The sequence below is a fragment of the Lepisosteus platostomus genome, chromosome 2, assembly GCF_059453375.1.
Source record: "Lepisosteus platostomus isolate fLepPlt1 chromosome 2, fLepPlt1.hap1, whole genome shotgun sequence".
NCBI classification, from domain to species: Eukaryota; Metazoa; Chordata; class Actinopteri; order Semionotiformes; family Lepisosteidae; genus Lepisosteus; species Lepisosteus platostomus.
In genome coordinates this window covers 67,800,237-67,814,714 of record NC_142612.1, presented here as the reverse complement: position 1 = coordinate 67,814,714, position 14,478 = coordinate 67,800,237, and the positions used below count along the sequence as shown (strand labels likewise).

At 36.4% G+C, this 14,478-nt stretch overlaps 1 protein-coding gene across 4 annotated transcripts in view; it reads left to right on the top strand.

Moving 5' to 3' along the window:
- LOC148676885 (uncharacterized) overlaps window positions 1–14,478 on the top strand; it is a 151,298-nt gene that overhangs the window by 129,004 nt on the left and 7,816 nt on the right. For 3 of the 4 annotated variants that reach the window (XR_015928897.1, XM_088614945.1, XM_088614938.1), the window contains one exon: window positions 6,993–7,073. The exons of the other annotated variant lie outside the window; for it this stretch is intronic. Coding sequence is in view for 2 of the 3 variants with exons in the window: in XM_088614945.1 (XP_088471071.1) it covers window positions 6,993–7,073 (81 nt within the window). In the remaining variant the exon portion in view is untranslated. The remainder of the gene's footprint in view (window positions 1–6,992; window positions 7,074–14,478) is intronic. 4 annotated transcript variants of the gene reach the window in all.

The following is a 14,478-nucleotide window of genomic DNA, read 5'->3' as shown; positions in this document are numbered from 1 at the left end:
CATTCTGTCTAAAAACTGAGACACTGTCCATTCTGCTTATCTGAATTGAAAATGATTTAAAGATATCGGCCCCCAGCAGCTGTACATAGGTCTGAACCTCGAATACACCCTTAGGCAATGTGGACCATCTGCATCAAGGATCAGCTTAAGCATTTTGTAATATGGACTCATGTGTATTACCCCCTTTTTAACTAAATCTACCTTTCTTTGGACATTCTTTGGAGATCCGAATATGTAACCTCTCCTTGGATCTACTTAAGTAAAGCAATTAGTTTCGACATGGATACAAAATGAGGTTCAGTTAAATATGGGAAACTGATTTGTTAAATCAGCAACCCAGCAGGATAAGCAAAACGTGTTTGTCACATTTTTTAATAAACTTGCACTGAATCTGCATTAAAACTGAAACAATTTTAATATAACATTCTACAGTATATAAGCAGAGGCCAGAACTGCAATCAAGCACCACATGGTGGAGAGATCGGAAAAGCAGGTAGTTATTTTAAAGCTGTTCACCAGTGGATTTTAAAGTAGACAGTGTTTTTAGAAACCTGCGTAGATTCATTCAGACATTTTCACTGAAATAATACATTGTAGTAAAATGCCTGATTTAAAAGAAACAAAGATTACAGCTAAAAAGTATTATATAATTTATAATTCCCCTTCCTTATGACTAGAATGAATTGGTATTCCTTAACTAGGTTAATCTTTTTTTTGAATGAATACAGTTGAATTCAACACCCAAGTGTGATATTGTATATTATTTTAAGAATATTTTAACCTCATAGTTATCACCCAGAATGAAGAGGAACCTGTTGAAAGTGTAGAATGATTGGTTATTTTTCCTCTTTATTATCAGCCCCCATGAAACTCTTTTCACTCAGTGTGTTTGTACATTCAGGGGGTGCTTATGAATTCAGTGTCTTCATCTGTGTCTCACGGCAGATCAGTGTTTTTGGTCTTAATGATTTCAAAGTGAATTATCAGTCCATTTCTGGTGAACCATTCCACAACTTCACTGGTTTTTGAACAACATTCTCACGTAAAACTTAGCTCACGTAAGCTCACGTAAAATGTTTTGTTTTGTTTTAATACAGTGCTCTTTAATGGTTTTCCCAATGGTTCAAAATCCCCATAATAAACAGAAAGCTCTAGCGAGGTAGTGAAATATAATTTTTAAAACAAAAATAAAAATGTATAACTAATGTTCAGTTTTGGTACAGTGCAGTTGCACATTTTTACAAAAACAATGTTCAAAAATAAATGTAATACTTTTCTCACCTATTATTCGTCTTTAGTAGAAACATTTTTGCAATACCCTCAACTCAAACTTACTAATGTAATTCTCAGGTTAATGCTTTTAGGTAGATTATTTTAAAGTTTTTCATTTTTAATACAATTCTTGCATTGTAATTAAGCATTGTGTAATAATTAAAACAATTGAGTGAGCATGGATCATGCAGTACCATCATACTGTGTGTCACTGTTGGGTAACTGGCATAATTTTCTTATGTGAGTTTAAAACTAAAAAAAAAAAATTGGTTGAATTAGAGACTGGCAGGACACAGATGTTTAGATAATAGGATAATCATCCATTGAAGGAGTACTACAGGTCAACGATGTGGAAAAATAATGTGTTAATTGTTTGCTTGGCTCATGCTATAATTTTTCTTCTTTGTTTCTTTTATATGTAGACTTTTAATCTATTTTGTTGCATAAATCTTCTAATTACCAGAGGTAGCCTGTAAAAGCATTGCATTATGGAAATAATCACATATATTTATATATTTTCCCTTGGTCCTTTTAAAAGAAGCTTTCTGCTTCCTGCTACTAATCACACATACACTCTGTCTCTCTGCATCCCGATAATAAAAATAATGCTAAAATATTAAATACAAATTCCAAACATTTTACTTAATTTCACTGAATTTGTGAAAATGTTCTTCCAGTTTCTTGAAAAGCCTTCTTGATCCTAGTGAATAGTGAATCCCAAAATAGGCTTCTACAATTTTGCAAGTACAGTATGAGCTCTGTAACAAAGTATATTGTATTTTCACAAACTAAAAAATTATGTATTTAATGGAATTAGACTTTCTTAGAAAAATTGTGGAAGAGGTTTGACCCTAATCTCACACGTCCGCTTTGCCTAGGTATATCCATCTCGCTCCCAGGACTTCCTTTCGCGTCTGCCCTTGCAGCGGCTCCCTGGCTCAATCCCCACGATAATGTGGGGGGTTTGGGCAGCTCCATCCTCACACCTAGGCTGCTATTCTCTCAGCTATGAGTCACATGAAATACCATCTACTCTACATATCCCCTCCCTCTATTGCATTTATTAGGATCTAACCAAACTACTGAAAGTAACTGGAACCCATGTACAGTATATATCAAAGAATATCTGCTTTTACATCTAGCTCCTCTTAAGAAACTATTGCAAAAGCAGTCTAATCATACAGCAAAGCTGGTCTCTGGAGAACGGCATGATAGCACAGTGGTTAGCCTTGCAGCCTCACACAGCTGGGACCCCGGATTCAACGTCTGGGGTCCTATCTGCGTAGAGTTTGTATTTTCTCCTATAGTTCACGTAGGTTTCCTCCGTATGCTCAGGTTTCCTTCCGCAGTCCAGAGAGAGATAGTGGTAGTTTAATTGGTTTAGGAAAAATGATATGTGTGTCTGTGTGTGCCCTGCAATGGACTGACCTCCCACCCAGGGTATAGCCTGCCTTGCACCTATTGCTTGCCAGGATAGGCTCCGGCTCCCTCCTGGCCCTGTATAGAATAAAGCAGTAAGAAAATAGATGGATGGATTACAGGTATGCTGGATACCTACTGTATGACACATAATTTTATACTCTGGATATTGTAGGGAGGCGATAAAGGCAAAAGGCAACCACAAAAGCAAAAGGAAACTAAGGGAAAGTGCATTTAAAACTAAAACAACAGGAGGTATATTTTGCATAAAGTTGTGGGCGTTTGGAACAAGCTACTCAGCCATGTTGTCAAAACCAATCCTTTTAAAGAACAGTTGAGTGAGATCTTTGGGTCAATACAGTACCTGTTCTTATGAACATCTTTTATAGAAACATCCATAATCACAAATCACAAAGGTATTGTGCTTAATGCATGCCTGTTGCTTTACAATAATTGGTACCTTGCATATTGAAATGCCTTAATTTAGCAAGATGTCATGGAGAGATGTAAGATTTTTTTTACACATTTACTCAGCATGATGTCAAAACCTAGGGTGGAATACAAATGTCACGATGATGTTTTTCAATAAAGGCAACATTGCTGTAATTTTTCTGGTCTATTGCAACTTAAATCCAAATATTCTGCGTGCACATCCACTACAACAAGAACTAATTACTTCTAAAACACTTTCATGAGTCAGAACCAAAAAATAAATCTAATCATTATTCTCTGGAGCCAAAACATACATGCATCTCACCTTTTATTACCTATAGGAATAGCATTGCTCTTCGACAGGCCTCTTATGCTATAACTGTAGACACAAAATTACAATGTAGCTTAAAATGCTTTTAACACATTTATTTAAAAAGAGGGTGAAAATGGCCCAATTAAATGCCTCTTTACCTGCTGCTGTCCTGAACGCCATACCTTTGTTGATGCTTTTCCCTATGAGCTTCAGTAATCACTTGCAAATCAGGGGCAAGAGGCCATACGCTGAGAGTGAAATGAGGCCAGAAGAAAAAAACAAGCGCTCCAGTCATCCGTCTATAACAAGGGGACTGTCTGTGTCCGTGGCTTTAAACAAGATGGGGTTATTGCTGCCAGGGCAACTGGTGTGTTCCACATTTTCGCATGTCTTTTTAAGAACACATATTGAAGAAGGAGCTTTTTTAAATGAACCTGGTAAATGGATCAGGTGTATTTTTTTCCCAGTGTTTCCGTGCTGTATTAAGACCGAGCAGACCCCGCTCTTTTGATAAGCATGAGGAGCACTGGACAAGCTTTGTACGCTGTATGTAACATTTAGCTTAACACGCATACAGTATGTAATAGAGAAGGTGTTTTAAATTAAACCTAGAATAACATATCTTTAAACAGAGCACTCTTGAAACACCCTTGCACATGAACATTTGGCAAACAATGTTGTCTTTATTAAGCAGATGTAATGCAGATTCTATTGCATCAGTGCAGACTATCTTCATTGATTCATATAATGTATTAAAACACATTTAAAGTAGTTTTTGTTTTTCTGAAAGAACATTGGCTGGAGTGTTCAACTACAAGGGACATTTATGAAATTAATGGAAATCGAAGTAAATCAAACATTAATTATGCATACTTTTGTCCAGCTCAAACAGAGATTTCAGAAGTAACCAATGGTGTTTTATAAATCAGACAGTAATAATTATAATAATTGCTTACACTTATATAGCAGGACACTCCACTCAAAGGGCTTTACAGCTAATGGCAACTCCCCTCCACCACCACCAGTGTGCAGCCCCACCTGGATGATACACTCATCACCACACATCAGCCATCCGTGGGGAGGAGAACAAAGTAATGAAGCCAATTCGTAGGTGGGGATTATTAGGAGGCCATGATTGGTAAGGGCCAATGGGAAATTTGGCCAGGACGCCTGGGTTGCACCCATACTCGAGAAACAGCCTGGGATTTTGAATGACCACAGAGAGTCAGGACCTCGGTTTTACATCTCATCCGAAGGATGGCGCCTTTTTACAGTATAGCATCCCCATCACTATACTGGGGCATCAGGACCCTCAGAGACCACAGGGTGAGCGCCCCCTGCTGGCCCCACTAACACCTCCTCCAGCAGCAACCTTAGTCTTTCCCAGGAAGTCTCCCATGCATGTAGTGACCAGGCTCACACCTGCTTAGCTACAGTGGGTTGTTAGTTGTGAGTTGCAGGGTGATGTGGCTGCTGACCAGTAATCACTGCATTGTGAATGCTAGTTATAGACTCTTAACAAAGCATTAATACATTTTCTTGTGATAGTGATTAGAACATCACTTAAATGTTTATTTTGCTTTGAAAAGGATGTGCATCCTCGTTCTGAGACTACTGCCTCATACAGTAGTTCTATGACCTCCATATCTGTGAAGGAAGGAGGGTTCTAGCAGTTATAAAAGAAGTCACTTGTTTCTAAATTTAACTGATTTAACATTAGAATTGTTCGTTATTATGATATTATACAATAGTTTTGTGATTTTGTGGTTTGCATTTTCTTTAATTGATGCCTCTTGATAATTTGGATTCTAGCACTGATTTGGATTCCATTGGCTTAATTTCTTGCTTACACTAATGAGGATATACAGTATTTAGTTTATGTGAGAACTTCACATACACACGTCCAGTTACTGATCATAATCATGTTTTTGGATTTCATTGTAAAGTGGTCTGGGAAGTGTTTCCTGGATTTTTCTAGCAATTTTAATTTAAAACACAAACATTTTGAATTGATGTTACTACAGGTAGTACAGAAAAACTATAGATACAGTATATTAAAATCTATAGACTTTTAACACTACATTGCAAACAGGCTAAAAGACAGATAAAATTTTAGATCTCCAATTAATCAATATTCAGTGGTGAAGGGCAAATGGGCATTGAATAAATGTCTAAAATACTTTATAGTAGTGCGTATAAGCACAGCATTAAGGTTAGAAAACATGCTACATGCTGTTTAACATTATTTTGTATTGTAGTCCCTTGTCTTAGTATTGTAAATATTGCTTTGTGAGATTATAATAAACCGAAATGCTCTCAAAGTACACCACTGCCATCTTGAATAATAGAAAAAGTAAGAGAAAAATGTGTGATAATAAGCACTTTAAACACAGAGATAAAATAAATATACAAGAAAGAAAATGAAGGTTTGCAATCTTGCATTGTTGTATGTTAACAGAAATGTTCATTGGTAAACAGTGGTAAATTGTTATAATGCTCAAAACAGCTGTTTTCTTGCAATACACAAATATTTTAATTGGCATAACTGTTAGTTTTATCTGTATATTTAACAGTGAATTTTCTATGTGCAATCTTAAATATAGATTCAATTCTCATGTTGTTTTGGCCTTAAATGTTTTTTAAGAAAATAAGATGTAATGCCCTTGGATTCTGTGGTGGTGATAAATAATTTTCCTGTCAGCATTGTCAACACATGCATACTGTATCTTCACTGAGTGTTTTAGATGTTGAAATGTTGGGAAACAGCCAGATTGGAAAAGAGGTTAATGTATATTAAGGGAAAAAAATGTTAGTGTTTTTATGAATTAATGCCTTTTAGTTGGAGAACAGAAACAGTTGCTAAAAAATGGAAGCTTTCTAGGATCTTGAGGTATGTTCATACAGTATATGGTGTAATATAAAACTTAGATTTAATACTTAAAAAAGCAAAAAGTCAAGCCAATAGCAACCCACACTAACAACAGTAAAAACATCCAACCATTTTCTACAGTAACTGCTCCTTCCCATTTAGGGTTGAAGGGGAGCCAGAGCCTTTCCCTGCAAGTGGCAGGTACAAAGTGGGGTACATCCTGGACGGGACACCACACACACAGACACAAACACGTAGGAACAATTTTCCCAGAAGCCAATGAACCTACCGGTTTGTCCAGAGGACACCCACGTGACCGCAAGGAGAACAGCTAACCATTGTGTCACCATGCCACCCACAATAATATCAATTAGGTCTATATGCTGACATTGTAATAAGCCTTTGAAAACTGTTGAATGTTTTAGAAAATACGTCACAGTTATCAACGGTGTTTACAAATAATGAATAACCAGATGTGCTATAAACTACAGTATTTTAGCTATTTCAGAGACATGTTTCAGAACATTAAATATTGGCTCTGTCCAGCATGCTATGTTTCAGCTTTCAGTTTTAGTTTCTTGCCTTTGTTCACAAATCCAAAGACTGTCAGGATCAAAATAGGACAGATGTTTTTTTTTTTAAGAAAATGCAAGCTTTGCTTAGAAGAAACACAAAATGTCTTTCCAGCTTCACAGTGGCCAGGAAAATGCTCCAACTGAGGAAGAGTTTACCTTCTGCATGATCCTTGGCCAGCTACATTTTTTCCAAGTAAGTGTCATGTTGTTCTGATTTCTTGGTGAAAAACCAGCAGCAGCACACACTTCCACCCCCTCACAAAATCCTTTCTTCCTTCGACTCGCCCAGCTTTCAGCCATTACGTGGTTAAAGAGGTTTGGGTCTTGCTTCAGATGCTTAGTCAGCAAGAACAGGTTTTTGTGGTTTGTTTGGAAAAATCAGGGGGCATAGATTTTTTTTTTCTTTTCAGATTTCATTGCGAAATTGTTTTTAAGCCTCCTGGCTGCCTTGCAAAACATCCTTTTTAAAGCTAGTAGTATATTTTCACACCCCTTAAGGGCAGTGCTACCATCAGCTTTTTAGAAGCACATGACTTCCAATGTATTACAGAGACATGAGGTAGAACAAAATAACATTTTTGTATCCTTGAATGGTAAATTAAAATCTCTAAATTGCTAGTTTGCTATTGTTGCAGAAAGTTCCTCAACACCCAGGCCCATCCCTCTTCCCACTTGGGTAATGTAATTTACACATACAGACTGCCCTGCAGTTGCTTTTTTGTTAGAAACTGTTTTTATGGATCAACCATATGTGGCTTAGCGTGATTATATATATCTTTATATAAGGGCGTGCAGTATATTTTTGTGTGAGATTGGTCTATGGGGCTTTATGGAGATAAGTCTGGCAAGACAGCATAACTTGTGCAGCTGTGAATCTATCTTTAATGCTTAAAAAGACCAAGCATTGTAATTGTTTGCAGTCTTGTAAGAATATGGAGTGCCAGCTCTTAGTTGTAGATAAGAACATTTTATTTTTTTCTAATATATTTCTGTGGTATAGAATTTCACTTCTGGAAGGGAGGTCTGTCATTGTTGATGTACTGTAACTATTGTTCATGCAGTTAAATGTTTTTTTTTTATTTTGCATCATCCTCCTTTTTTTAAAAAAAATATTTACCCTTATGTTATATAACATGAAATGTAACAGCTGTTTGACATAACTCACACTTGCATGATTTGTTCCAAAATGCTCCAGTTATAAAACCCCACTGTGCATAGCAATTGTACAAGGTTAGGTTAAGTAATTATTTTTAATAACAGAGATAGTATCAAATGGCTTGATCAAGACATGACAGTTCTTCAAAAAAGCTAGGTCATATTGTAAAATGACACAGGAAGAGGAAGCAATCTTTACAAATATTCCAAGCTGTACAAATATGTCTGATGTTGGTGCAGATTCCTTGCCAGTTGTATTTATACACCTGGGATTCATCCTTCACCTTTGGCAGAGGGCAGTCCGTGGTGAAGATAGCATAGTAGTACAATAGCACATTGCTTATTTTTTGTGCTGCTAAAGCTCAAAACCCCAGGCAACACTTCTACTCCTCTGATTACTAGGTTAGCGATCAAACACCTTGTCAAGTGATATTTCACTGCTACCTTTTGTACGTTACAGGTAGCTGCTGTTATAGAAGGAAGTTCTGATACAGAATGTGATGTCATGCGATTTTAATTCCATGGAGATATTTTTTTTATTAAATGAAAATATGTCATGCATTGTCTTTTGGTTCAACTAATAAATTAGGAAAGCTGAACTGAACAAAATTCCCCAGATGAAATTGATTACAGGTACTATTCCTAACTCCTTTTCACATGCCAAAGTAAGCATGGCATCAGATTTGGGGCCACCCTCAACCACTCTTCAAAAGTTTTCATTAAAAGAAATATGTGACCTTTAGTGCTAATCTAGTGATCATTATGTGAATTCAAGGAACAGGAGAAGGTTCGTTTCACGCAGAAGGGTAAGAAAAAGAAACACAACGTTTCAGTGTAGAGTCTTCTTCAGGTGTGAGGGAGATAGGGAAAGTAGCAAATAAATAAAGCACCGGACAACAAAAGACCGAGTAGGCAAGAGGGTACAGGGATCAGTGAAGAAATGGACATACTGTATTGCAGCTGAGAATGAGTGTGCAAACTCGGGGAGAACAGGAGGTGATCCATGTTTCAGGATGATTTTGGTTTGGGATGTCTTTCTGCACGAGGAGTTCTTCCTCTGGCAGGGCACAGGTGGAGAGATCAGAAAGGGCGTGGCAGTTGGGGGTTAGTGAGAAACCATTGGTATGGAGAAATCTTTGCTCCTCACGACTCTGGCATGTTCCCTGAACTGGTCTGCCAGACTTCTTCGTGTCTCACCAATGTAAATAGCACGAGGTGTAGTAAATGAGGTTGTTGGAAATACATGGTGTCATCTGGGGGACACAGAATTGTCCAAGGGGGCCTTAAATGTGTGTTGTGTAGGATATACATTGTATTACAGTATGTGAATTATATTGCATGATCTTGAGTACTTGTCACTTGTACTTGTTGATTTTGTCATTTAAATGATAGAAGAAATCATGTCTGGAAAAGAACAGATTAGGAAACTCCCAGTTAACTGGGTAGTAGCATACTGTAAGACAGAGTGCAAAGGAACAAGTAAAAGGTTTATTCCATGCTGATTATTCCATCTCTTTTCAGTATGGAATAAACCTTTACTTGTTCCTTTCCAGCCTTCGCATGCAGACGCAGCTGCCTTCTTGAACTACTTAAGGCAGAGTGCTGTTACCTGCAGTACTAAAATCTTATCCCTTGATTAATCAAGGAGGCTACAGTAACTCACCTTCACTCATTTATTACAGAACAGAAAACAGTTAAAAGTGCCACAGCTTTTTTGTATCTAATTTAAATAGACTATGAATGTTGTAAAGAAAAAAAATGACATTTTTTTCTGGTGTATATGAGGCTTAAATGGTTATCTAATTATATTTGTCACAAGATACTGCATTACAGACAATTTGTTCCCTTTTCTTTCTGCACTAATGATGAAGCTAAACAGTGTTTATTTTTTTCATTTTACACACTGTAGTTTGGTTTCCTCTGAAACCTGTATACTGTATAATACAGTATATAGAGTGTCAGGCAAAAGTATTGAGACACTTCCTAGAGTGTCCCAGTTTTACAAAATGTTGCATAGACATTTTATAACTTAATATTTTATTCAAACTCTGAATTTTCAAACTGAAGACTTCTCAAATTAAGATATATTACAGTACATGTCAGAAAAAGCTAAGAGAAAAAGTATAGTGACAGCATAAATATTTAGACCTACAAACTCAGTAATTGGTGGAAGCACCTTTGGCAACAACTACAGCCGGGGGTATTTTTGGGCACTGTAAGTCTCTGCAAACTTTGCGTGACAAGTGCAGCTCCCTCCTGGCCCAGCTGAGATTCAGCCCTGGTCACTTGTAGATTCCAAGCGCATACAGAGCCTCTCCTTCATGCAGAAACAGGTAGAATTCTGCTCGACTCCAGCGACCTGTGCAGCTCTACTCTGTTCTGCCCCTGGCAGGATTCAATCACAGTTGCCAGTGGGCCTCCAGCCACACAAAGCCACACTATTCTTGTGCTACAAGAGCAAGTCCTTCGCTACGCCAGTTCTACATGGTCTAGATTTCAGAGGAGGTGATATCACTTCTGTAACCCGCTCAGTGCATCAGCCCTGTTACATTTGCACATTGGCTTTGTGCAGGTTTTCCCATTCTGCTTGGCAGATTTGCTCAGGCTCTTTCAGGTTGCCTGTGGATTGCTGGTGGACATCAGTTTTCAGTTTTTTCCACAGATTCTCACAGTCAGGACCTTGACTGGGCCACTCAAAAACATTAACTTTCTTATACTGTACTTCAGCCACTCCAGTGTTGCTTTGGGTCGCTCCTCTGCTGAAAAGTGAACTTTAATCCCAGTTATAGGTCTTCAGCAAGTTAAAGCAAGTTCTATCTGTAGTTTGCTCCATCCATTTTCCCCTCAGTCTGATGAAGTTTTTTCTTTGTGTGGAGTACCTTGTGTATACTGTATGGCATATATTGATTGCTACTTCAAACCAACACGACTTCAAGCTGAAAAGCAATGCTACAGTATATACAGTCTCTATCAGATGACTAAAATGTTTTTTAAGAACAAACTAACATATAGTATACAGAATGTAAGACTGTGTATTTACAGTATATATTGAATACATAAAATGCTATCGGATGTCAAAATCGTTAATTAGCTAACTAAACATTCAGTCCTTGTATTTGTTTCCATATTTTATAAGAACGTTTCACATCTTTAACCTGCAATCTAAATTTTCTCAGTTTATTTGATAAATTGAGGTCTGGTGTGGTCCAGGCAGCTCATAATCTCTCTCTCTCTCTCTCTTCATAAACTGTACAGTATATACACAGAAGACTATCAGCCTTTTCCTGTTGATGTCCTGATTGCTATATGGTTTCAACAGTTTAGGATATTAACATTCCAGTGTTTATTGTTTTTCAGAAATCCACAGGAGGTGTTTTTAGACATGGACAAATGACACCACTGTATACTGTATGTATATACAGAAGTTAAAAATAGTTTTCTAGCTTAGTGGTGCATAAAATGCCATTTTCTAAGTTTTCAAGTTTATTGTTCTAAAGTACTTCTAAATTAAGCCTTTGTAAGGTTAGTGGTTACTGTAGGCGTTGAGAATACTGTAGACTTGGGAATTTGATAATGACTTTACAGCTTCACACTGCTAAGCACACTGATATCTTACCCTACAGCATATAATAACTAAGAAGAATAATATCATTGGTGAAACAACACTGAAAATGAAAAGAAGAAGCACTTTTGAATGTGTATGATCTTATTTTTATGTGGGTGATTTTGGATGCCAGATGCTACTGTGCCTATATCAATATGAACAAATTAAATACTGTATATGTATTGGACTTGTCAATCCATTTATCCTACACTGCTGAATGAGGGATGTGCCATCAATACGGCTGTGATTTATCTTACCAGTCAGGCAGGTTGGAGAGCTTGGCGCCAGCAAGGATTGTATAGCGACAGTCACAGCACAACGTTCAGACCGAAAGAGCTTCCCAGGAGCCCATTACTGGTTATTTGCATCTTGCATACCTTTGTATGTATGCAAGTGCACTATACCTTCTCAGATCTAGAAAAGTGCATGCTACTAGCAGATTAAATGCACACTTTTGTAATTTGACAGATCTGACGTGGTAGGCAACATGGGAGAGGGTGAGGTCGAACCAGGGTGAGGAAATGAAATGTCTGTAATGAATAAGCAAGCTAGCAAACGTTATAGCAGTACTTAAGGTCGTGAAAGTCAGTTGGAAAGTAAAGTTTTTCTTTTTTGTGTGTGATCACAGTATTGCCATTGCATAGCAGGTTACTTTGTTTTATTTCAACTTACTTATTTTTCTTCTACTTCACAGTACTTTATAATTTTACTTTTGAGTTTTTTTTAATAGTTCGCCATGAGACCAAAAGGAAGATTATTAATCTAATCAAGACAAGTTATTCCCTTTGTTGGAAACACAGAGCAGGAAACAAGCTTCCTTCCATCACTTTGACTTTTGTTTATTTGAATGATAAAATATAGTCTAATTTTAATGAGCAACATTACATTGATTAAACTAAATGGACTTCTAAAAAAAGTTACATTAAAATTGTTTTCTGTCAAAATAAAATTGTTTTATGCCGGCACTTATTAAATCCATACTCCAGATGATTGGTACCAGGGCTGCACAGTTATGTAGAATTAATATTTAAATATTATGGAATACTGTATATAAAGATGTCTCACCTGCCAAATTAATTTGTTCTCTTGCTGTTAAAAATGTCCACCAAAGGCTTTCCTTGAATTCCATCAATGCATAAACTGTTATGAATTTAGTCTCACACCATCTAGAAGATTTGTAAAAGTGCTATATTATACTTAATAATTCACATTTGCAGTTTAAACATTAAATATACACCTTGTTTCAATGTTAAATTGTAAAATGAGCTGAAAATACTAAAGTGTGTTTTTTTCTTGAGTCAACAGTACTCGCTGCATAGAGCTGTATTTGATTAAACTATGTATGATCTAAACCATGAATGTAATATAATCTGGATCAGTGCTTTCATTTTTAAATACAATATGGAGCATACAGTAGATAACCAATATTTTTTTTTAAAACAGGAAATGCATTGTTTTGCAATATGCATTCTAAACAGGAAACTAAGCAGGGGCAAAATAATTTTGTTTTAGGGGGAAAAATGAAGTGGAAGGGATTAGGTCCATAATAAAATGTAATTTTCATACTTGAAAAGATTAAAATAAAAGAAAAGGAAAGCTGACATTTTGTGTAATAATGATATATTGATATGTAATAGAATGTCACATAAAAGAGTTAGAGATTTCATAATAGAAGAAATATGCATGGTCCTCATTATACATAGCTGTTGGAAAAATGGATAGAGATAGATAGTTATTATGAGTACCAATACTAATTAGCTTTTTCATAATGCTGGTAGACAAAACCATCTACCATTCTGCTAATTCAGCTTGTGTACATTAAACGTCTTTTGACAAGTTCTTACTCTAAGTATGGACGGAATTCTTTGGACTGATTATATTTTGTAGTAATGCACTGTATAGTAATGACATACACTGAAATATATTTATGCACAATATAAAGATCTGTTTTATTATTATCAATTAAAACTACCATAATTGTGCTTTCGTGTTTAAAATAAAATTTAACTCCTTTAACTCCCTTTTTTCATTGCCTACTTTGATCATATTAGCTTGCCTTCTTTAACCACCCTCTAACAACCAATCAGCAGGTCATAAAAGCTGACTGGGCTTGTCTTGTCTGACCGTGCTTGGAGAAGTGCCTTTAGTCCCTGGTGATGAATTTCATCAGCTCTGAGGGAGGAAGGTCATTGACCTAGTGCTTTGCTTAATCTTTATGATGTTATGCTGTCAGTGCTTGATTTCAAACTCTATACAATGTCAGCTAATCTAAATATTATTTTTTTCCTTTTTGTACTTACAAATTTAAACCCATTCCTTTATTTTCAATTAGGTATCTTGCTGTTTTGCTGAAGTAAATATAGGATAAACATTAAGAGAAATACAATCCCTTTATCATGGTAATTATATCAGAATTATCACAGGGAACGTTTTCACCTTTCAAACCTTAGCATTAAGGCTTATTGGGGATTGCAGAAGCCTCTCACTGAAATGATTGTGTTAATGGGGTGTTGTAATGGCAAACTCAAATTACAAATTTCCGTCTATGGCAAATTAACAAGAAAATTTAGCAAAATTGGAGAACTCAATGGGAATAATGGACAAGATAGGTTTGTTTTTTTCTGAAAATCATTGTTGCTATTTTTTAAAGAAAATGCAATTAGTTTAACAGCAAAAAGACACCCAATTACCAAGGGTGGAAATATTCTTTTGTATTCTGTTTTACAATTGTTCACTCCAAGATATATCTTACTGAACCTTTCCATAATTTCAGCATTATGCCACACAGTTGTAGGTGTATTTGAAGGCAGCCTGCAGCTACAATTATGATAGTGGGCTT